This window comes from Carcharodon carcharias, chromosome 10 (genome assembly GCF_017639515.1).
Source record: "Carcharodon carcharias isolate sCarCar2 chromosome 10, sCarCar2.pri, whole genome shotgun sequence".
NCBI classification, from domain to species: Eukaryota; Metazoa; Chordata; class Chondrichthyes; order Lamniformes; family Lamnidae; genus Carcharodon; species Carcharodon carcharias.
Window position 1 is genome coordinate 165,860,427 of NC_054476.1, and position 24,530 is coordinate 165,884,956.

Sequence of the window (24,530 nt, forward strand, 5' to 3'; positions counted from 1 at the left end):
GAGACCATTCATCCAGCAAGAAGGGTAGAGAGAGAGGAGCCAATCTGTCTTCACCTGAAAAGATTTGCCTCTTCGGGAACTTGGCCACAACTTCATATAGAAACCCAGAGTCTTCCAACATCCTTTCATCCCAAGAACCCATGAGAGAGATCCCATCCAGGCCTGCAACGTGTACATCTTAAAGGTATGAAATTTGAACACATAATTCTCTTCTTATATTCCTGCTAATAACCTAAATGCATGCTTTGTCTCTAGAATCCATCTTTCCTTGTATATGTATATCTGTGTGCATGAAGAAATGAATATGTTTTGTAGCATTTACATTTCCGGGCGTGGTGTGAATAAACATTATCTTTTCACCGGATTTAAACTTACCCGAAAGCTTGCTTTATGTTTATTACTGAAAATCACAACACTAAAAAAGGTTTAAAACATTCTCTCTAAAACACATCTTGTTGCAGAAAACCAAGATATGAGGAGAAAGGGGAAAAGTTATCCCACCAACTCTCTTGCCGTCCTTAACACTATTTTAGGGAAAGGGAACATTAACAGGTAATACTGGCGCAAATGCGCAAGTATTGACACTGGCTAAATGGGATTGGGTCCAGTTGTCTTTCTACTGAGGTAAAGAGCCTATTGACTCTTATCGTCCAGGCTCTCAGAAGCATATTGGCCATCCATGGGCATCCTGTTCCAGTGAAACCATATGTCAGGAAGGAATCAGTGCTTTCAGAAGGAATGCAATGCAGGAAAAGCCAGGAGGAAACACTTTCCAATACAGGAAGAAGAGAGGAATAGGGAAATCAACTGGACAAGGTGATGGAAGTTGGTAAAAGTGTCTCTGACTACAGGAAGTGAGCTCCAGCGACCCATAACTATGAATGCCGTAGAGGTGTATACAGGCCCACAGAATCCTGAGAGGAAAGGCTACAGAAGTAAAGCGATCAGTTACAGCCCCTGTTAATCATTACAGAGACAAAAAGGTGAAAGTAATAAGAAAGGGAAGGATAAAAGCAGCAGCTGGAGAGGAAAGAGAGAAAGAAAAACAGAAAGAGGAAGAAACAGAAATAGACGAGAGGGTAAGAGTTTTTACAGATTTACCATGGCCGGTATCGTTGGCTAGAGGACATGAATTTTCCTGTTGGAGTCCAGTTCAAAGACATTTGAGAAATCTGAATCACAGGGTGGAATCTTATCAGAAGGCGGGAGAGTGGGGATAATGTGAAATATGTGCTTCGGGCCTTCCCCCAATTGCATTTCTGCCTCCAAGGGATCTGGCAAGAGGTGGGGTGAGACTGGCACCAGCAGCAGCTGGTAGCTAATTATCAGCAATTATGGGGCTTGTTAGGGGAAAATTGCTAATGTAACTAGGGTCTTACTGGAGGCGGTCAGGACCCCTGCTGAAACTGAAGCCTGGCAAGTGCCTGAATGTGACCTCCCAACAGCAGACCGGGGGGGTGCTAGTGAGACCTCCTCTAAATCCAGCCTCCGGTCCCCTGAGCAGCAGTTGTCAAGTTTATTTTTAAAAATGATTTCAGTTTATTCACAGTTTGTTGTTAAGCATTTAAAAATCTTCAGAAGGCAACCTTGTGGTCTCCCTCTTACAGCGACAGTTCCCATCTCACCCGGTGGGGCTGTTGGCTGCCCAAAACTTCGGGCACTCCCATTGGCCCTCCCACCTGCCCAACATCCATAACCGAATGGTGTTTTCTTTTTAATCTTTAGAATGGTTGACCTAAACGGCGTTGGTGCATATAGTGACCACTGTTGTGCCTTTGCGGACTGCGTGTTTGGCCAGTTTCCCCGGCAGGGCTCTGGATCTCCCTGGCCAAAATAGTATGGCGCCTGTTGTAGTGAATGAGACCTTGGAGACGATGGGCTCAAAAATGTTGACAGCAAAGGAGTTTATGACACTTGTGGCCCTGGATGAGATCCTGGTGGAAGGGTGAACCTGCGCCAGCACCCTGTACACGTAAGTGGAATAGCTCTGCTTGTGACATCTCCTCGGTTTCTTGGGCGGCTTCCTGGTGACTTTAGCCAGCGACTGCTTCAACGCTTTGCCCTTAGCCACAGCCACCACCTCAGGCATTCCATTCAACTTGGACCGACTCCCGGAGGCAACCTGTTAATTGCTTGCTTCCAGGTGGGGAGACCTCAGAAACCATTGGCGTGGGAACCTTGAGATGGTTCTGGCCACCTTTACAACCTAAGGTGGTAAGATTCTGCCCATCACTTCAAGTAAATGTATTGTTAACAATTTCAATTGACGGGAATGATCCTTCACATGCAGGGACCTGGATATGAACAAACCTCTAGTGTCTCTACCATCACTCAACTGGTGGTTGCACCCCTGTCCTTTTGCACTCATCACTCATGGCAAGGAATTGGTCCCCTCAGCAGAGCCAATGCTTAACAAAATATAAACCCTTATGCACATAACAAAATATAAACCCTTACACACATAACTTTTCAGCCTAGCATTGGCATTAAAGGACAGCAGTCCATTTTAGAAGATGTTTGAGTTTCCTTGCCACAGTGGTGGACATAAGCTATCCCATCGCACAGTTTGAAGAAGAGCAGCTGGCGTTCTCCTGGCATCATAGCCAACATTTATCCCTCAACCAACATCACTGAACAAAACAGATTAACTGTTCATTTATTTCTGCACGGAAATGTACAGCTGCATGTATCCACATGACAACAGTAACTACCCTTCAAAAGCACTTCATTAGCTGTAAAATGCTTTGGGATGTCATTGTGATCATGAAAGGTGCTATATAAATACAAGTTCCTATCCTCCTGTCATTGTTCCATTATCATGTCAAGCCTCAGCTCTGGATTCAGGCTGCATTGCATTATAGCTGTTTAGCAAAACAAGGTTCATAGAATTACACAGAAAGTTCAGAAACAGAAATGGCCAGAAAGGGCCATTGCCAGTGTTTATGCTCCACATGAACCTGCTCCCATCCCTCTTCATGTAACTCATTCAGCATAACAATCCTCAATTCCTTTCTTCCTCATGTGTTTATTAAGATTCCCCTTTAATATATCGGTACTGGTCACCTCAACCACTTGAGGTAGCAAGCTCTGCATTCTAACCACTCTCTGGGTAAAGAAGTTTCTCATGAATGCACTGTTTGATTTGTTTGTGGATGTTTTGTTTTTTTACGACTGCTAGTTCAGGTCTCACCTGCAAATGGAAATATCTTCTCCCTGTCAACCAAAACAAACCCATTTGTACACTTAAGAACCTAGATCAGGTCACACCTCAGTCTTCTCTTTTTTAGAAAAGAGCTCCAGCATGTTCAATCTTTCCTGATAGGGGTAACTTCTCAGTTCTGGTATTATCCTTGTAAATCTCTTTTCCACCTTCCCCAGTATTTCTATAACCTTTATACAATATGGAGGCCAGAACTGTGTACAGCTTCACAGCATGATAGTTGTTATATAAGTACACTTCAAGAGAGTCAGACTGGAATACATTGTTGGAAGGGGGGAGTACAGAATATAAATGGAGTATTTCAAGGATGTATCACTCAGAATACAAAGTAAGCCTGGTATTGAGCAGACTGGCAGGGGAAGAAAAAAACAAATGTTGACCACAAGTGAAGCAATTTAGGAGATAAGGGAGAACAATAATTTAGCTAACTTTACAGGTAAAGCAAAGAACAGAGATGAATATGGAATAAATTTAAGGAGATTAAGCAACTGGTCAGGAGAGGAAACAAGATTAAGATTGCAGTGTTAAGCACAAAGTCAAAGGTTTTTCTAAATACATTTATCAGGCAAACAATTAGATCCCTGAGCCATCCTGAGGTTGGTATGGTATGAAGTGATCAAAGGTTGGCAGATATTCTAAAGGGCTTCTGTATAATCAGTGTTCATGGAAGAAACTGTGAACTAATTAGGTGACAAAGGCTGAAGCTCGGCCAGGGAAGTTGAACAGTCAGTTAGTTTCAACTAGTTCACACAGATGGTAGTGGAACTGAGGAGTACAATGTCCAGGAACACGGTGGATAAAATTACTAATCTGAAAGGGGACAGTATGGTGTGCGAGGTTATGCGAAACAGAGTATAGCATGGTTTTTGTGTGGTTGGGAACAGCCAATTTCACAAAGGCACTTGCTGACCCTGCACATTCCTGTTACCTCATATGCTAAACTACCTCTGGGCAACCACTCAGCCCTCAATCCATTCACTGTTTGGCAGCTCAAGCCCAAAGCTCCCTTCTCACATCAGTCATGACATCGAGATAAAAACAAAAAACTGCGGATGCTGGAAATCCAAAACAAAAATAAAATTACCTGGAAAAACTCAGCAGGTCTGGCAGCATCGGCGGAGAAGAAAAGAGTTGACGTTTCGAGTCCTCATGACCCTTCGACAGAACTAGGTGAATCCCAGGAAGGGGTGAAATATAAGCTGGTTTAAGGTGGTGGGGGGAGGGGGGGCTGGTGTTGGGTTGGGGGAGAGAAGTGGAGGGGGCGGTGTGGTTGTATTGATAGAAGCAGATCATCAAAAGATGTCACAGACAGCAGAACAAAAGAACACATAGGTGTCGAAGTTGGTGATATTATCTAAACGAATGTGCAAATTAAGAATGGATGGTAGGGCACTCAAGGTATAGCTCTAGTGGGGGTGGGGGGAGCATAAAAGATTTAAAAATATTTAAAAATAATGGAAATAGGAGGGAAAAAGAAAAATCTATCTAATTTATTGGAGAAAACAAAAGGAAGGGGGAAGAAACAGAGGGGGGAGGGGGTGGGGATGGAGGAGGGAGGTCAAGACCTAAAGTTGTTGAATTCTGTTAAAGTTGAAGACTAGGCACTTCCGGACTGAATATTGAATTCAACAACTTTAGGTCTTGACCTCCCTCCTCCATTCCCACCCCCTTTCTGTTTCTTCCCCATTCCTTTTGTTTTTTTCCAATAAATGATATAGATTTTTTTTTTCCCTCCTATTTCCATTATTTTTAAATATTTTTAAATCTTTTATGCTCCCCCCACCCCCACTAGAGCTATACCTTGAGTGCCCTACCATCCATTCTTAATTTGCACATATGTTTAGATAATATCACCAACTTCGGCACCTATGTGTTCTTTTGTTCTGCCGTCTTTGACATCTTTTGATGATCTGCTTCTATCACTGCTTTTGCCTACAACCACACCACCCCCCTCCACTTCTCTCCCCCCACCCAACACACCCCCGTCCCCCCACCTTAAACCAGTTTATATTTCAACCCTTCCTGGGATTCACCTATTTCTGTGGAAGGGTCATGAGGACTCGAAACGTCAACTCTTTTCTTCTCCGCCGATGCTGCCAGACCTGCTGAGTTCTTCCAGGTAATTTTGTTTTTGTTTCAGTCATGACATCACCTGCTCAATTCTGATTGGACAGTGATGAACAGAAATTGCTGTCAAGTTTAAGAGAGGCATTGCACCTTGAGAGGTGTGCAGAAGCACTTGCAATCCGTGCTGATTTGAGATCTTTCAGCAACAGCTTTGGTTAAGGTCATAGTCATAGAGGTCTAGAGCACAGAAAAAGGCCCTTCGGCCCATTGAGTCTGCGCCAGTCAAACAAGTACCTAGCTATTTTAATCCTATTTTCCAGCACTAGGCCCATAGCCCTGTATGTCATGGCATCGCAAGTGCACATCCAAATACTTGTTAAATATTTTGAGGGTTTCTGCCTCTATCACCCTTTGAGGCAGTGAGTTCCAGATTCCCACCATCCTCTGGGTGAAAAAATTCTTCCTCACATCCCCTCTAAACCTCCTGCCCCTTACCTTAATTCCATGCCCCTTGGTTATTGATCCCTCCACCAAAGGGAAAAGTTCCTTCCTGTCTACCCTATCTATGCCCCTCATAATTTTATACACCTCAATCATGTCTGCCCTCAATCTCCTCTGCTCCAGGGAAAATAACCCCATTCTATCCAATCTCTCCTCATAACTAAAACCCTCCAGTCCAGGCAACATCCTGGTAAATCTCCTCTGCACTCTCTCTGATGCAATCACATCCTTCCTATAATGCAGATTCTAGAACTGCATGCAATACTCTAGCTGTGGCCTAACCAGCATTTTATACAGTTCCAGCATAACTTCCCTGCTCTTATATTCTATACCTCGGCTAATAAAGGCAAGAATCCCATCTGCCTTCTTAACCACCTGATCTACCTGTCCCGCTACCTTAAGGGGCCGGTGGACATGCACACCAAGGTCCCTCGGATCCTCGGTACTTCCCAGGGTCCTACCATTCATCGTGTATTCATGTACCTTGTTTGTCCTGCCCAAATGCATCAGGTATAGAAGCTTCACTGATATCTCATTCATATCAAATATTAGGCAGGCGTTGTGCCAGAGTTCACAACTGAGCATACTCACACCTCCAAAAATCAAAAATAGGTGAGTTCCAATAACTACTGCAGAGACTTGGGGCGGAACGTTCCCAAATTTGCATTAAGTGCCGTAGCGGGCAGGTAAAACAATATTTTACCTGTTGGCCGCAATGGCGGGTTTTCACACCATATCATCCCCAAACCTACCACGTTATTTGTGCACTCCCGGGAACCACGCTGTTTCCATGGCAAGCGGGCTCTCATTCACCCACCTGCCAACATCCCACTGCTGCATCACGCCTGGCGCCACATTTAAAGTCCATCCGCAGGCACACCTCTCACCGCTTCCAGCCCACCACTGCTGAAAAGAAGACATTGCCCTGAAAGGCAAAAAGGCTGCAGCCCCCGGTTCACCGATGTGTCACTGGAACACCTTTTAGATGCTGTGGAGTCCGGCCCGGAAGTGCTCTAGCCCTGCTCTGGCCACAGGATGGGCAGCAACTTCACTGATCAGGCTTTGGGGGGGCCAGTGGTAGCGGTGGTCAGCACCAACGCCCTTCAAAAGAGGACCCAGTGCCGCAAGAGGATGAATGATCTCTTCCGTTCCGCCAGGGTAAGTCACTCATCTCATCACTCTCAACTCACACACTCACAAACCCATCACACACCCACAGGGCCCACGCTCACTGCCGGTTCAAGGGACATCACCATTCACTCTCTCACTCTCACCCTCATTGTCCTCATCCTGTCCTTGGGATCACTCACCACCCACACAGGCCAGGTATACTTATCACCTGGCCTGGCAGGTGTCCTGCTTACACTCTCTCCATCTCTATTCATGCAGGACAAGTTGGCACACAGCAACAGGGAGAGGTCACAGACCGGTGGAGAAATGCTTGAAATCAAGGTCCTCACTGACTTTGAAAACAGAGCCATCCAGCTGGCCAGCGAGGATCTGGACTGGTCCTGTGCTGACGGGGAGGTCAGTGCTGCTCTACCAAGTGAAGGTCCAACAGTGCAACATTCATCAGACAACATGCTGTGCACTGCCATGCACTAATTATCTCCCCTTGCTTCCACAGGCACATCTGGCAAACACGCCGATCGAGTCCATGACCCAGGGCTTCCAATCAAGCCCCGAAGAAACCTTAGAAGAGGAATCTGAAGGCACCCTCCTCACACACCCTCCACCAGGGCAGAGGCACAGTCCTTAGTGGGACCTAGCTTCAGAATAGCCTCAGGGTCACTGTCTTCCACAACAGGCAGCGGCAGGGACCTCCCTGGTGTCCGGCACTCGGAGGTTTGCTGGAGGTCAGAAATTTGCCGAGTTCAAATCAGATGATGACCCTCTGGACAGGGTCATGTCACAGTTTCTGGAGCTGCAAAGGCAAGCTCGGGAACATCAGGAAGGGATGTCCGCTGCACTCCTCAGATAGCAAGGCACGATGGAGGAGTCTGTCCGCCTTCAGGCTGAGGTAATAGAGCCGGCATTGCAATTCACCGAGGTCAACGCTGGCAGGATTGCGGCCGCCATGGAGATCTTGGTCTGAGACGTTACTCCTGCACTAATACATGGGCTGAACTCCATCACTGATGCCATAGTTAGCCTCTAACAGAGTGTACGAGCGAGAGGAGTGTGGGGCAGCTCAATCTCACTCCAGCTACCCCTTCTCCTCAAGGAGTCAGCCTGGGGTCCTCAGGAACCCATAGGGAGGAGGATCAGCAGGTGTACACTCCAAGGCCATCTGTATCCCTTCTTCCTGTGACCTCAGCAGCTCCAGCTCCACAGGCCGAGGAGGGAGCCGGAAACAGGCCCGGGCCGTCCAAGTCTTGGCCCTCCAGAGGATGCCCGCCAAGGTGATCAGAAAGGCAGGCTGACTCCGCCTCCACTGTGGATGTCCGGGGAGCACCAAGACATGGCGGCAGGGTTAGGAAGGTTAAGAATTAGTTGCATGGAGCATGGGGGTTAATCACATGTACACACTGTTCATTCTTGTCAATAAACTCCCAAGAATGTCTCCCTGCCTCTAGCTCCTTGTTCTGATGAGCAGTGTTTGTGTCACTCAGATGTGAAACATTCCAGCACAAGATAAAGGCAGGTGTCTCAGTCCAGGGCCTCTTCCCTGTGTCTGTGCAGCCTTCAGACCACAGTGATGGTCCGGCCTCACACTCCCTGGACACATTACTGATGCCTGCACCTCGGCGGTGCTGGTCATTGCTGCCAGAATGTCGTGGGCAGGTGTCACAGAGTTTTCTCATTTTCTCTGTGTGCTCTCAGCACCTTTAAGGTGGGGCTGGCCCCCATCTCTTCAGTATCTGTGACCAGTGATGCTGTGCTCCAGCTCCTGAAAGGCTCAGGTGCTGAAGACGGATAAAGGATCAGATGCTTGTAAAGTTTCACAGCTGCATCTCTATGATATGACCCTGATCACAGAGCACATGCGAGCTGCTCTCAGCCGGACAGGAGTCAGACATTCTCAGAGACAATGTGAAGATTTATGGAGCATCCTCACTGCAGGTCATCATCATCCTCCTGCAATTGAGTGTCTATTACAGCCTTCGCTGCATCTCCATGACAGGAGCATTATCACAGAGGGTATTTGCACTGCCATAAGCCAGGCTGGAATAAAATGTTCACAACTGCGATGTGAGGATCTATGGTGTCTCCTCACTGCAAGTCGTCATCATCCTCCTTAAATCAAGCAGCTATGAGGGCCTCCCGAGCGTACCTGCCTCATCTAGTCAGTGTGAGGTCCTCATCCTCGTCTTTGGCCACGGCCTCTGTGGGTGGCCCTTGTCCCCGAGGAGCCAGCCCTGCAGCCTCTGTAGACCCTGGAAGATGTCAGGGATCTGTGCCCGACTGAGGATGTAGGAGTTGTGCACACTCCCTGGAAACCATGTGCACACCTGCAGGATGCGTTTCTGGTGGGCGCACACCAGTCCACCATGTGTAGTGAATGGAACCCAATGCGGTTAATGTAGTTCACCGTGTGTTGCGATGGAGATCTGAGCACCCTGAACCTGTGGGAAACCTGAGACCTGGTCAAATCCAATCGCTCTTGCATCCTGGCTGTCCTGGTCCCGGGCGAAATGCACCAAGTTGTGTGCATCTCGCAAAGATGACATCCGTGACCTCATGGATGCATTTGTGGGCGGATGCTTGTGAGGTCCCACAGATACCACCTGTGCAGCCCTGAAAGGAGCCACTGGCATAGAAATTGAGCGCCGCAGTCACTTTCAGGGCCAATGGCAGTGGATTCCCTCCATGTCCCCGTGGCACTACATCCTGCAGTAGCTGGCAGATACAATCCCCGACCAGTTCCCTAGACGTGCGCGGTCTTCGGCAACACGTTCTCGGTCCGGAATGAAAGGCGGCGTCTATAGACCCTGGGTGTCGCTAGGCGCCGACCAGTGACAGCTCACTGTGGCTCTTCAGTGGTGTGTGCAGGAGCCCCAGTCACCCCTTCTTCCTGAGGTAGCTGCTCCAGCCTCTGTGCAGCCAGGAGCCTCAGTCACTCCCTCCTCCACCGTCTTCGCTCTCTGTAGGCCATCAGGCATTCGGCTAGCCCGCCAGGTTCCATGATCCTGATGTACTCCTCCTGTAGGATGAAAGAGGTTATGGGTTAGCATTGGTGTATTAAGGACCTGTCCTGGTTAAATGTGAAGGCCCCTTAACACTTCCTGGACAGTGCTGGTCACCACTTGGATGGCCAGAGTTTAGTGCACTGTATGGCTGCCCGAAACCCCACCCACCTCCGCCCCATACCACCCAACTGATTGGCAGCAGCTTTGCCCATTGGACTGCAGGCTGTGCTCTCAGCTCAGACACAGACATTCTCCTAACCCGCACTGCAAGGCTGCACTGTTAGCTTGAACCATGGGGGAGACTGGTCCCACCCAGGATGCTGACATTACAAGGGTCTGTGAGCACCTCCAGCAGTGACTGCTCCATGGGTCAGATTTAGCGAGGAGATTGTACAACGTGCCCAGTCGTCTAACTGTTCTGCAGTCCAATAAAATACTCATGACCTTGCAGTCTGTGCCGGGGGTGGGGGGAATGGTGATGGTAGGTGGGGGGGTTTAAAAGCTCTGGAGCACTTAGTGGCATTTGATGCCTCTGCATTGCTTGAGTGGGCAGAGAAGCTAGAGGCCCGACTCCAATCATATCAATGTGACTGCGTCTGAACTGTCTCAGCTGCAGAGGAATGGTCACTTTATACAGGTTTCCCTAATGTGTGGCTGCTTCCCTCACCCACCCTACAGCCCACCCCCAAAATACTTGTGGACTATATTCAATGGCAGAGGTGCCCCTTTGTCCCACCCCCCACAGGTCCCCTGAATGACTGGGCTGCCCTTACCCGCTCCCCCCTGCCCCCAGAAGTCACTTCAAAGTCAGGGCTGCCCTTAAACCCGACCCCCCCCCAAAGCCCCTCAAGCTTGAAGTCCAACAGGCGACCCTGGCGAGCGCTGCACAATGTTACTGTGTACTCACACCCCCCGAGTTCCCCTCAAAGTGCAGGTCACCAAGTGCATTCCTTCTATACGCTGCTGTGAAACACATTGACGTGCCTTCCCACCGACGAGAAAGGACGATCCAACGGGGGTGGACAATTCCAGCGGGCTGGCCTGATAATGATATGTTGATGTATTACAATGAATTTCGTGATGTCCAATGGTGGGAAATGCAGCCCACCATCAGCGGACAATCGCAATCTGGTTTCGTGCCGTTGTGAAACCATTCATGCCAATATTGTCTCCTCAATGCCAGTGATCAAGCCCAACGCAGGCAGGCATGGAAAATTCCACCTTTGAGCTCAAGATCTAGGCTGACAATTCAGGGAATACTGCAGTCTTGGAGGTGCCATCTTTCAGGTGAGACTTTGAGCTGAGGCCCCTCTACCTTCACAGGTGGATGTAAAAGATCCCTTGGGACTGTTTTGAAGAAGAGCAGGAGAGTTAGCCTGGTGGTCTGGCCAATATTTATCTTTCAAACAACACCTAAAACAGATTATCTGGCCATCACCTGAATACTGTTTATAGGAAACAAAAATAGAAACAGAAATACCTGGAAAAACTCAGCAGGTCTGGCAGCATCGGCGGAGAAGAGCACAGTTGACATTTCGAGTCCTCATGACCCTTCAACAGAACTAAGTAAAGATAGGAAAGGGGTGAAATATAAGCTGGTTTAAGGTGGGGGGAGGAGGTGGTTTGTTGGGACAAGCAGTCAGTGATAGGTGGAGATAACCAAAAGCTGTCACAGACAGAAGAACAAAGAGGTGTTGAAGGTGGTGATATTATCTACAGGAATGCACTAATTAAGAGTGTAAGACTGGACAGATAAGGTACAGATAGCTCTAGCGGGGGTGGGGGAATATTAAAAGATAGAAATAAACAATGGCTTAATAAACAATACATTTAAAATAATGGAAATAAGTGGGAAAAGAAAAAATCCATATAAATTATTGGAAAAAACAAAAAGGAAGGGGGAAGAAACGGAAAGGGGGTGGGGATGGAGGAGAGAGTTCAAGATCTAAAATTGTTGAACTCAATATTCAGTCTGGAAGGCTGTAAAGTGCCTAGTCGGAAAATGAGGTGCTGTTCCTCCAGTTTGCGTTGAGCTTCACTGGAACAATGCAGCAAGCCAAGGACAGACATGTGGGCAAGAGTTAAAAACAAAAAAAACTGCGGATGCTGGAAATCCAAAACAAAAACAGAATTACCTGGAAAAACTCAGCAGGTCTGGCAGCATCGGCGGAGAAGAAAAGAGTTGACGTTTCGAGTCCTCATGACCCTTCGACAGAACAGAACCTGTTCTGTCGAAGGGTCATGAGGACTCGAAACGTCAACTCTTTTCTTCTCTGCCGATGCTGCCAGACCTGCTGAGTTTTTCCAGGTAATTCTGTTTTTGTTGTTGATGTGGGCAAGAGTGTAGGGTGGAGTGTTGAAATGGCAAGCGACAGGGAGGTCTGGGTCATGCTTGCGGACAGACCGAAGGTGTTCTGCAAAGTGGTCACCCAGTCTGCATTTGGTCTCTCCAATGTAGAGGAAACCACATTGGGAGCAATGAATGCAGTAGACTAAATTGGGGGAAGTGCAAGTGAAATGCTGCTTCACTTGAAAGGAGTGTTTGGGCCCTTGGACGGTGAGGAGAGAGGAAGTGAAGGGGCAGGTGTTGCATCTTCTGCGTGTGCATGGGGAAGTGCCATGGGAGGAGGAGTAGGGGGTGATGGAGGAGTGTTTATAGGAACTTGCAGTGTGTAAACCGGCTGATGTTTTTATCCGGATTACAACAGTGGCTAAACATAAAGTACCTTTTTGGCTGTAAAACTTTGAGATGTCCTGAGGTTGTGTAAGGTGCTATATAAATACAATTCATTCTACATATGCCTACAACATAAATTTAATTGTGAGAAGTATGATTGGCTTTACTTTACTAACAGATGTCTTAATGTGTTAATGGTAGAAGCTGAGAGATTCTGCTACCAGAATGAAATCTTTTTCTCTAATAGAATCATAGAATGGTTACAGCACAGAAGGAAGCCATTTGGTCCATCAAGTCTGGTCAATCAAGTCTATGCTGACTTTCTGCAAGTGCAATTTAGCTCATTCTGCTCCCTGCCCTTTCCTGTAGTCCTGCAAATTCAGGCACTTATCTAATACCTTTTTGCAGGCGATGATTGAACCTGCCTCCACCACACTCTCAGGCAGTGCATTCTAGGTCATAACTACTTCATGCATTAAAAAAAAATTTTCCTCATGTCACCTCTGGTTCTTTTGCCAATCACTTTAAACCTGTGTCCTTTAATTCTTGACCCCTGCACCAGTTCCTCTCTATCTACTCTGCTTAGATCCCTCAAGATTTTGAACAGCTGAACAAATTTCCTCTCAATGTTTTTTGCTCTAAGGAGAACAACACTAGCTTCTCCAACCGATCCACATAACTGAAGTTCTTCACTCCCAGAACCATTCTGGTAGATCTTTTCCGCCCCCCTCCCTTTAAATCCTTTACATTCTTCCTAAAGCGTGGTGCCAAGAATTTGACTCAATACTCCTGTTCATGTTGAAGTGGTGTTTTATTAAGCTTCATAGAATGGTTACAGCAGAATGAAATCTTTTTCTCTAATAGAATCATAGAATGGTTACAGCAGAAAGGAGGCCATTTGGTCCATCAAGTCCATGCTGAATTTCTGCAAGTGCAATTTAGCTAGTTCTGCTCCCTGCCCTTTCCCATAGTACTGCAAATTCAGGCACTTATCTAATACCCTTTTGCAGGCGATGATTGAATCTGCCTCCACCACACTCTCAGGCAGTGCATTCTAGGTCATAACTATTTCATGCATAAAAAAACAGATTTTCCTCACCATAACTTTCTTGCTTTTATGCTCTCCTTCTATTTCTAAAGCCCAGAGTCCTGTATGCCTTTTTAACCACTTTCACAACCTGCCCTGTCACCTTCAATCATTTAATGCACATAAATGACCCCAGTCTCCCTGTTCCATCACCCCCTTTAGAATTGTACCTTTCGTTTTATATTGCCTCTCCTTGCTCTTCCTTCCAAAATGTATCATTTTGCACTTCTTCATTCGTTCAAGGAATATGGGCATTGCTGGCAAGGCAAGCCAAGCCATTATTCCCTATCCCTAATTGCCCCAGAGAACTCCCCGACATGAATACAGATTGGACCCATCAGTCAGGCTACAACATTAAAGCTTCGTATTCCCATCTACTGAGGCTCCTCACCGACTACAGGGGCTCACAACCTCACCAGCGCAGACGTGGAATGTGTTGCCATGCTTGCCGTTCGCTGTTCTTCCCGACACCTGGAAGTTAGGTGCTTGCGATGCATTAAAGAAAACTGAAGTAGACAAAACAATTCTTGTGATGACGTGCTCTGGCACAGCATGTTTTGCTCTGAGACTGCCACACACCAGCATAAATTTATATAAGCACGCAGCGGAACACTGAAATACAACATATGGAGAAAATAAGCAGTATGCTTTTTGGAACATGAGGAGGGCATTATCCAACTGAATAAATTAGAAGATACAGACATTACAAACACCAAGCTGCACAAGCTACATTGTCTGTCAACATGTTCACAGTTTTACCCAGGCTTAATTATCACCTCTGCTGCATCTTCAGACTGTAAATGAGGCTTTATCATATGTTTACTCTAAGGCTCTTTTGTATTTGACAGGATTTTTGATCACGTTTTGGGAAAGACGCTTTATGTGTGTCACTCTTCCCATCTCACTCTCCATGTTTGGGGGGGGGGGGGGGCGGGTGATGGGGAGGCGACAGGACCTCGCAGTGTTGCTGGGCTTCGCAGTTAAATACAGAGACCCAGACCTGAGCTTGTGCTCCCGGATCGGTAGTGCAGACTCGGGACAGTTCCCGGCTCTGCAAACCCGACCCAGGAGAAAGTGCCCCAGGAGGTTGGATTTTTGCCCATGGGTAAGCGTGAAAATGGGACTTGTGACACAAGGACTCTGGAATGAGTGTGGAGGCTGCTGGGTGTGGAGACGGGCTGGGCAGAGGATCTGCCTCAGTGCACCGGCATTCTGTGGAAGTTTAACAAAAACAATCAAATGTAAAACAGCCCTCACCCCTCATAGCCCCTCACCCCACCCACATACTCCCCATGTCCATCCATGGCAACCAATGCCATCTCATGCCCCCAACCCCTTCCCATGACCCTTCATGCTCTCCATGCCAACCTATGCCCCCACCCACTCCCATGACCCTTTATAGCTCCTATGAGAGCTTAGTGTCAGCCCATGCACCCCCCTCCCCCCCCCACACCCTTTTCCCTTACACCTACTATGCGAACTCACCCAGTATCCACAGCCATGAGCAGAGCTTAGGACCCATGCTGGGATGAGATAAAATAAAGTTCTCCAGTATCTGTTGAAGAATTAATTGTTTAAAAACCACTCTCATTGATTAAACAACCATTCAACTTCCTTTAATCCCTTACAAAAACAAACATTGAAATTCATAGTCCCATTTCAAAGCATTTACAACCACTTGGAGCTATCAATCAAACTATGAAATGTCTGGCACCCCACCTGTTTTAATGAAAGCTTGTGAAATCAGTCATGCAGCACTAATCCTGTAATGATAACCCTCAGGCTTTTTGTCACCTGAGTGAAATAGCAAGCACTGAATTTTTTAACACTGCAGGCAGTTTTTTTCAAATTTTTAAAGAGCAGCAATTTTAAATATCTTGGATAGCTCCTTTTGATAGTTCCAATGAGCTTGATATTTCCAATAGGTTTAAGCAGATTTTACACACATTCATTCCTAATTTTAACAATCCCAAAGGGCACCTGACCTTCCACAAAGGTGTCCCAGGACCATATCCAAAAAGGTACCTTATCTCTCTAACTGTGAACCATTGCAAAGCTTTACCTACCAGGTCGAAAGTGCACAAGTCATGCTTTGAACATCCCACCGGCAAAAATCAGGTCAGCCTAAAGCAGCTGCAATTTAATACGTGTATCTGCCTCTGCGAACCACAGTTGTACACAATAGAACCCAAACTCGTTTCACCCCCTCCTGCGGAAATGGTAGGTGCCACATTCAGGTGCGGGGCTTCCAGATTCGGGCCTCAGCCACCATTTTCATCATGACGGGGAGGCTCTCCGTCTTTATGAAAATTCAGGCCCCAGAGTCCAAGCACATGAGATCAACTCCTCGGATTCCCTTTGAATAAACTGGTGTCCTTGACCCAAGAGAATGTTTTCCTGGCTCCATGATGCTACCAGTGCACAATCGGTGTCAGAGTCAATAGCGGAAGAAGTGTATTGCTGTACTCTGATTCAGAAGCACCTCAAAGTCCATGCAGCAGGCAAGGAAGAAGTTTCTTTATCCCTCTTTCAATTTTCTCTTCTCTTTTAAAGGTGCTGACTTGAGTTGCAGTGCTGTCCCACTGGAAGCTCACTCTGGTGACCATCCTTTGTGTTTCAGCTTGCCGAATGCCGCCGAGCTCATCAATCCTAGTCAGATCCTGCCTTCAAATTGACTTCCATTTATGTGCATAATGCCCAGCAAAGACAGGAGCTCTTTCCTAGCCTGGAGGCACTGAGACCAATTGCTACTCCCCAAATGATGCCCTGCATGAGAATACCAAAGTATAAAGCAAGGATCCGGATGGGGCCTTCCAGTCTGTAGGCTTTAATGCCACATTTGGGTGGTAGCTTTGCTATGGGCCGTCAGAGGATTTCAAATAAAACTGTTTTACGCTTACCAAATAGCCGGAAAATAAAACAATGGTACAGCAAGAGTTTTTGATTAGCCCTCACCTGCATTGTAGAGTAAAATGAAATTGTCAAAGAGCAGTTTTGTAAATATTTGATTTAAATAAAACCTTTGTGCATTTCCTTCTTATTGATTGTACTGATAGTGTAGATGTAAAGCATTTAGTATTTTCCATTGATGAGTGCAATATCAGTATAATAATATTAGCGCAGCAAAAGGCAATTTTTACCTGTCCTAAATTTGGATCTGTTTTAAGTGCTGATCTTACAGTTCCTGCTCTCTTTCCAACTAATCCCATTTTACTGCTTTGTCCCTACACCCTTTATACTTTTCTTTACGTAATTATCCAGTCTCATTTTGAATGCTGCAGTCAAGGTAACTCCAATCTCTGTTTATGACAAAGGATTCCATATTCCAGTAAGTCTTTCCATAAAAAAGTTTCTTCAAACCTCCCCACTTATGTATCTAGTGTTTATCTTGAGATTGTTGTCTCTTGTCCTCAGTTACCTAACAGTGAAAATAATTTGTGTCTACTTTATCTATTCCCATTATTTTGAACAGCACTAGCAAATCCTCTCTCAACCTTCTCAGTTTGAAAGAATACAGAACCGGTTGCTGTAGCCTTAACACACACATCCCACACATAAACACGATGCAGACCAAGCACTTATTCAATCCAATAAGCCATTGAGCAGACCTAACTGAATAATGCACAACAAAGATCTCTCTTTTCTTGGGCCTGCTGAGTGGATTCGGGCAGGTATAAAAAGAATTGATTTGAATAAAACATTTGATGCCCAAGAATAGTTCAGGAAGTAGGAATAAACTGAGGCGGATTGAGAAGAGTAGCACACTGAGGTATCACAATATCTTACAAGTTGCAATGTCCACTCATTTGGGAAAAATGTTGGATTCTGAGTACTCCTTTTAAAAAAGGCCGTTCCATTCATTTTTGCTGAGTATTCTGGCAAATTAAAATTATGTCTGTCAAATAACTTAGCCTACATTTAGTTATATTTTCATGTTTTGCTTCAAGACCACTAACCAGGAGTTTAATGCTGTTTAGTACCTGGCAATCAATCAGCTGAAATATTTAAATAAATGCTCCAATGTTGTCCTTTAACTGGTTTTTTTCTAAACAATGTGAATTGTTTTGGCCTATACTGCACCACAACCAGAAATATGTTTGCAAGGCTAAACCAATTTTTAAGAAAGATCAGTGTTCTAGTATTGTCAACCTTCACATTCATGCCGTCAAAGTTATACAGACAGCAATATACTCTTCACTCTGGATATCTAGAAAAGCACATTATAATCAAGAACATTAATGCTGTGCAGACGATCAAAATGCAGAGGGAATTTAGAAAAATAAAAGATATGTGTTTTCTTAAACGTGCCATATGTTATATTTCACAAAGAGCTTTATCCATATTCATCAATTAGCGACGAGACACAGGTTATATCAAATCGCTATTAGTTGCTTTGACCTCTGCATTGACCTTGTCAGTACTACAGCTGGTACAGAGTTTAATGATAGTTTCCATAATTACAACGAAGAAATATTCTGCTAATTAACAGAAGCCCATAGCGTACCCTCCACCGGGAAAATGCTAAACTCTTCTGCCCTTTTTACTAGAAAGTGAGAAAGGAGAGTACAACAATATTTAACATGTTGTAGCCTATTTGTAAACACCATTAATCACAGCTTAGCAGATGGTAATGTTAATTGCACCTGTGGAACTAACAAGACCCAAGGTTGATTACATTTACAAAGTGCTATTATCACCACATTACAACCGGAGAATTGCAAACTTTACCCAGTGGTGTCATTTATTCAGGTAAGAAGAGACAGATTGTAATGAATGAACCGCTATTGTTTACATCGCAGTTTGCTTTTCTCTCTTTCTGTCAGACTCAAATATAAACTCACCTCGTTATGTTGGACTCGGTTGCAATCAAGGCTACCTTTTTCCTGCCCAAAGCTATTTTAGTTTTAAATGCATTAAGTCTCTCAAATCCAATAAAGGACTGTACCAGTGGTGGCACCGCATATACAACCTTAATTAATGGTACAAGAGGTAGATGGCTCGATCAATAAGGAGGAGAACCAAAAATAATGTTCTTCCTAGGGAAGCGGATGATGTTCCAGAGAAATTAGTGCTTTGGAAACAAAAGTGATTAAAGGACACCAAAAGAAAACACAATCCAAATAATTCACAGGAAGTCAACAAAACAAGTGTGTGAATAAACTGCAGAGCATCCTATTAATTCAATGGACTGAAAAGGAAAGGGTTTCCAGAGCAGATTTTATAAACTAAATCAGCAAAGTATTAAATTGGGAGTTTCTTGCTGTCACTTTTTTATTGTCTGTTCCAACATGATGTATCAGTTTGAAATATTGGCCTAATTTCTCTCTTTTAGATTCACAGGGCCTTGCTAGAAGAGGTCTTGTGGCACAATGGTAGCATCCCTGCCTCTAAGCCAGAAGTGCCTGGAAATATCACACTCCAGGACTTGATGGCCGAGGAAGGTACGTCTGTAATGTGTCTTAAATGATTTGGTCATTTTTGTACTGGTAAGTCACAAAGCAGAGAGTAGTCCCACTGCATAAGGTTGCCAGTGTCCTAGAAAAGCAGTTGCTTATGGTAAAAGAACTAGCTGCCACTGAATCAAGTAGGGATATGTACAGCCAGGTATTATACTACACCACGTTGTGTCGATAGAATGGGATTTTGTCTGTGCATTGGTCAAACTGTGCAATACAATTCAGTGTTAAGTCTTCTGAATTGAATTTGGGCTAACACATTGCTTTGGAGATTTTTAAGCTTAGTTTTCATTTTTCTTAATGTTGCTGTAGATCAGGATGTTCTTATGATAAGACTCCTTTTCGTGGCCACTGTACAACACAGACCCAGTAGTATAACTTGGGTCTGCCAATCATAAGCTAATTTTAACAGGTACTAGTCACAAAGTTATACGTACAGTGGAACAATGCTTTTAAAAGGGAAGCAACAGTAACGTCACATGTAACTAGTAAAAGAAAGTAGCTAAAACCATTGGTTCTGGGTTCAGTTGTATTGAAACAAGCAATAGAAATTTAAGAATTTACTCTTATTTATTTATGAGTAGGCTACGTTGGAGCTGCAGTATTTGCAACTCTGTACAGTTTTAGTTACTGTGTCACAGATATGATGTCAGATTACAAGAGAGAGCCTATGCGGAGTGGGGAGTAGGGGGGGTGGGGGGGCAGGGAGTCGAGGGGGAAGCGGGTCAAGGGCTGCAAGGCAGATTCCTGAAACTAGAACCTGAGTTTACGAGGAAAGATTGCCTACCCTTTTGGAGAGGTAGTGAAGAAGGAAGGTCGATGGTAAGAGAGATCGGGGTAGGCAAAGAACGATCTTTCTAAACAGCCTCGCAAGCTGGATAAATGTACCACCAATGAAGATGATCCACGCCTCCAGAGCAAAATTAGCATGAAGATCCATGTCGTCAACATCCTCTTGGTGGTACCTGAAGAGGGAAAGACAGAGAGTGAAGGGTGAGGATGCAGGTGGAAGAGGGGCTTGACAGAGATCTTTAAAATGTTGATGAAGAAGTTGGATACAGTGAAGCTATTGGACACAGAATTCTGCCAGGAGTGAAGGGAGTGTCACAGTTTAAACTTAGGAACATAAAAAGCAAATAAAACACTTGAGCATTTTTTTTTCATAAGGGGCTAGCAGTACTGTGGGAAAGATTACTAGTCAGGGGTGGTGGAACAGAAAGCCATGGTGTGTTTTAAAAATTAGTTTGAATTCCTGTCAGAGATGGGGATACAGGGTTATTCGTTTGAGAAACTTGATAAGGAAACTAATGGAATGTTTGGAAGGGTTGGCTTGTTTAACCAATGGTTTTTCCAACCCAAAACATTACTGTGCTACAGTGTATGTATGTTTTAACCATTAAAACCACAAAATATAATGTGTAAGTAGAAACTTAAAAATAAATACAATCATTTACAAAGCAAATAATAGCAGAACAGAAAAAGAAAAAGCAAACTGTATTATATATAATGGTGTGCTGCTTCACTGGTTACATATTTCCTTCATTTCAATATGTCTAGAAATGTACTTTTTACTGCATCACTAACAGCACCGACTCTTCCAAACCGGCATATTATAATATTAATAGACATCACTTTAAATTAAATCCGAAATTGTGGTAAATTATAAGCACTACATAAGTATTTTTCAGTAACATCAGTATCAATCATCTTAGAAAGCAAAGAAATATATTGCCTCTATGATGTACACAGTGTTTTATATCAACACTGGGAAAAACATTGCTGTCAACATTTTCCTTCATGTTACTGGATATGCATCGCACAATGGAAGATTCCAGATGTCAGAGAAGAAGATAGTGCCTAACTCAGCTGATTTGTCCCAAGGCAGCAATTGGGTGGTAGAATTGATCTGAGTGTCTAAGAAGGGGGGGATGGGGAAAATCAACCAAGATTCCTTCTCCTGAACACTACCCAGCCTTATCATTCGGAAGATGCGCATGTTTGTGCATCAGGTAAGGATTTGCTTCAGGTGTGATGTCCCTCAAAGGTAAACTAAAGACTTGCTGTTGAGACACAATACACACACAAACATATGCATATATATATATATATATATATATATATATACATATATATATATGCTATATATGAACAATCATCCAAGTGAGGTGCTCGATCATGGAACTGTACCAGAATCCTTGCCTCCAAGAATGTAAGGAAGGAACCGAGCAGAAAAGGACTCTTATTTTGTATAGTTCGGTGCCAGGTCAGGGCATTCCTGTGAGCTATCAAAAATATTAGCAATAGCAACAACAACTTGTATTTATATTGCACCTCGTAATGCAATAAAAAATCCTAAAGTGCTTCACGGGAGTGTTATGAAACATTTGACACTGAGCCACATAAGGGAATAGGTGACCATAAGCTTAGTGAAAGAAGTAGATCTAAAGGAACCCCTTAAAAGAGGAAAGAGAGGAAGAGAAGTGGCGTTTTCAGGGTGGGAATTTCAGCACTTATGGCCCAGCAGCTGTAAACATGTCCGTCAGTGGTGCAGCGATTAAAATCGGGATGTGCAAGATGCCAGAATTGGAGGGGCGCCGAGATCTTGAGGGGGGGGCTGTAGGGCTAGGGGAGGTTATGGAGGTAGGGTATGTGATGTGAGACCCTTCAGGGATTTGGAAACAAGGATAAAAATTTTAAAATTGAGGTGTTGCTGGGCAAGGAGCTAATGCAAGGTGAGCAAGCACAGGGGTGATGGACGAGCGGGACTTGGTGTGAGTTAGAATACAGGCAGCAGTATTTTGGATAAGCTCAAGTTTAAAGAGGATGGAAGAATAGGAAGCTGGCTAGAAGAGCATTGGAATAGTCGAGTTTCGAGGTAACCAAGGCATGAACGAAGATTTCAGCAGTTTTCAGGACCACAGGCACCAGCCAAGTGGAAGTATCTACAACCCATCACATCCTAAGAAAGCATAACCTGGACTTGACTGCCTGTCATCACTTTGTATGCAGAAATCATAAACAGGTGCGTGAAAATCTCCTGTGGTCCGTATTTTGAGTGGAATTATTAACATATTTTAATTCTCGAATAAGCTTAGGAGTTCACTAGGAATACTCGCTAGGGTAAATCTTCCCACTCTCGTTTACACTGTCATTGTACATAGCAACGAGACAAAAACCATCCCCCCCCCACCCCCAGGAAACAAAAATGCTTCTTCCATTCCCTTTTAGACACCAGAGAGGCTTTGAAAACCTTGTGTTAAGATTCATGCTTTGAAAGCCAAACAATCTGCCGCTGATCAACCATTTTCAGTTGCAAATTAAATGATACTGCAGAAGAAATATTTCTGAGGGTGATGGCTTGAAGTAATGCATCAAGGCAATGAAAATATGATTTGTTATGAGAAAACTATAATTAAGTGTATAGGTATAATCTTGTTTTGAAATGGTTTTGTTTTTATTACTCTTGTAAATCTGTCCAGGATGAGTATTTTCACTGTGGGAGAGAAACTGGAGGAAGAAGTGGGAACCAGAAAGATAAGAATTATCTGCATGAGTAATCTAATTTGCAGTGACTCTGTATTTCTCAGCCTTTAGATCAGTATTAGATAGTATATACAAATGAATCTTACAGCACAAGCAGAATCGGTTTTATTATTTGACTTATTTTGTGCTTATTGAGACGAGGAGGAACAGAACAGTTTTTCACCCAGTGTCATCATCAAGCGTTTCTCTGTCAGGTATTAGGATGCAGGATTAGGGTATCTGCACACTGCCCTAACAATGGACTGAACCTTTCTCACATTAACTGCATATGGGAATTCTGTATGACTGTAATATTCGTTGATTGTATTGAAGCACCTCGTGATCCATGTGTAAAGGTTGAATCTGATTACAATTTTTGTGATGGCCATTTGGAAATGTTCTGTAATGTTCTTTCAGATGTTTTATGACTAAAGTACATTTTTCCAAAAAACACAACTGCATATGGGAAAAAATTATCCCCAAAATAATGCATTCAGTCTGGCCTAAGTGGAGCTTGTGCTAGAATTGCACTTCCCACGTTAGGTTATTTTCTGATTCTGATTATTTGGTGGATTTTATTACAACATCGACCATCACGAGACTGTCAATCTCCTAAATTGGCTCTGAAGAAGAGTCATACGGACTCAAAACGTTAACTCTGTTTCTCCCTCCACAAATGCTGCCAGACCTGCGGGGTTTTTCCAGCATGTTCTGTTTTATCCTAGATTGCTTTCGTGGGTAACTGTACAATCTGACTATACAAACCCCAGTAGGTCCGCCAGTTCAAAGCTTTACCTGCGATGAGTTAGTTCTTCAAAGTTAGGACAGCAATTGGGGTGCTACAATTGGCTTCAGATAGAAACACACTTGCCTCTAAAGTAGAAAGTGTGGGCTGGATTTTCTCTCCGGGGTGTGAAACAGAGATCAGGGGCTGAATTTTCTGCCTGTCGGGTGGGCGGGGAGCTGATCCCCGCCGGAGAAGTGGGCCCCGCCGCCATTTTACGTGGGCGAGCCAATTAAGGCCCACCCAGCGTGACATCCAGCAGGAAGCGCTATACACTCCCTGTGTGGGCGGGAGGGGGGATTTCCCCAAATGCGAGGCTAAGTGCAGCCTCAGGGAGATCCCTGAAAGTTGTACAAACATTAAAAATAGAAAAAAAAATCCTTAACATGACAATGTCACATGAGATGGGACATGTTCATAAATTACACTAAAATTGTATTAAACTTTGTAAATCCCTACATGAAAGCTCATCCCGCCAGTGGAGGAGGTTTCATGTTTTCTCTATTGCCCGCCGGGGCTCCTGGCCTGCCCGCTAACCTTAAGGTTGAACGGGCAGGGCCTTTCAGTGGTTAATTGACCCTGTCAATGGTCTCAATTGGCCATTGACAGGTCGGCGGGCCCGCAGCTGATTTCGCTGCGCCCCCACCTTCCTGAAAATTTAAATGGGGCGGGATGATGTCGGGGGTTTCGCCCAACGTCATCCCTCGTTATTTTACGCGTCGGCGAGCGGGCCCCACCTCCTGCTCGCCAACGGCAAAATTCAGCCCCAGGACTGTTCCTGGATCCTGAACCCACCCTGGGTGGGGGAGGTGGAAACGGTCCATCATTGGGATTTTCACGGCGGTGCCTCCTTAATTGGCCTGGCCCAATTCTCCAGTTCTCCACCCAATTAAAGGTTAAAGGTGTTGGGCAGGCTCTCTAAGATGGAAGGCCAATCAGAAGCCTCCCAGCTTGGAAGGAGCAGCAGGTTGTAATGGACGGCAAGTAAGAGAGAGGGCGCTTCAAGGTGGAGCTCTCCAAACTTTTTATATCTTCAATTGAAAACAGATTCTCAACAGCCAAGTCGCCACTTTGTGTGTGGGCGTG

At 44.9% G+C, this 24,530-nt stretch overlaps 1 protein-coding gene across 6 annotated transcripts in view; it reads right to left on the bottom strand.

The window, feature by feature from the left end:
• Window positions 1–24,530, bottom strand: part of mrm1 (mitochondrial rRNA methyltransferase 1 homolog (S. cerevisiae)) — a 96,712-nt gene that overhangs the window by 46,039 nt on the left and 26,143 nt on the right. For 3 of the 6 annotated variants that reach the window (XM_041197366.1, XM_041197364.1, XM_041197365.1), the window contains 2 exons: window positions 19,926–20,103; window positions 13,408–14,294 (listed from right to left, as the gene is read on the bottom strand). The exons of 1 other annotated variant lie outside the window; for it this stretch is intronic. In XM_041197366.1, the coding sequence (XP_041053300.1) occupies window positions 14,087–14,294; window positions 19,926–20,103 (386 nt within the window). In that variant the 3' untranslated portion in view covers window positions 13,408–14,086. Of the gene's footprint in view, window positions 1–13,407; window positions 14,295–19,925; window positions 20,104–24,530 lie in introns of those variants that run through there. 2 more of the 6 variants (XM_041197367.1, XM_041197368.1) reach the window with 1 other exon arrangement.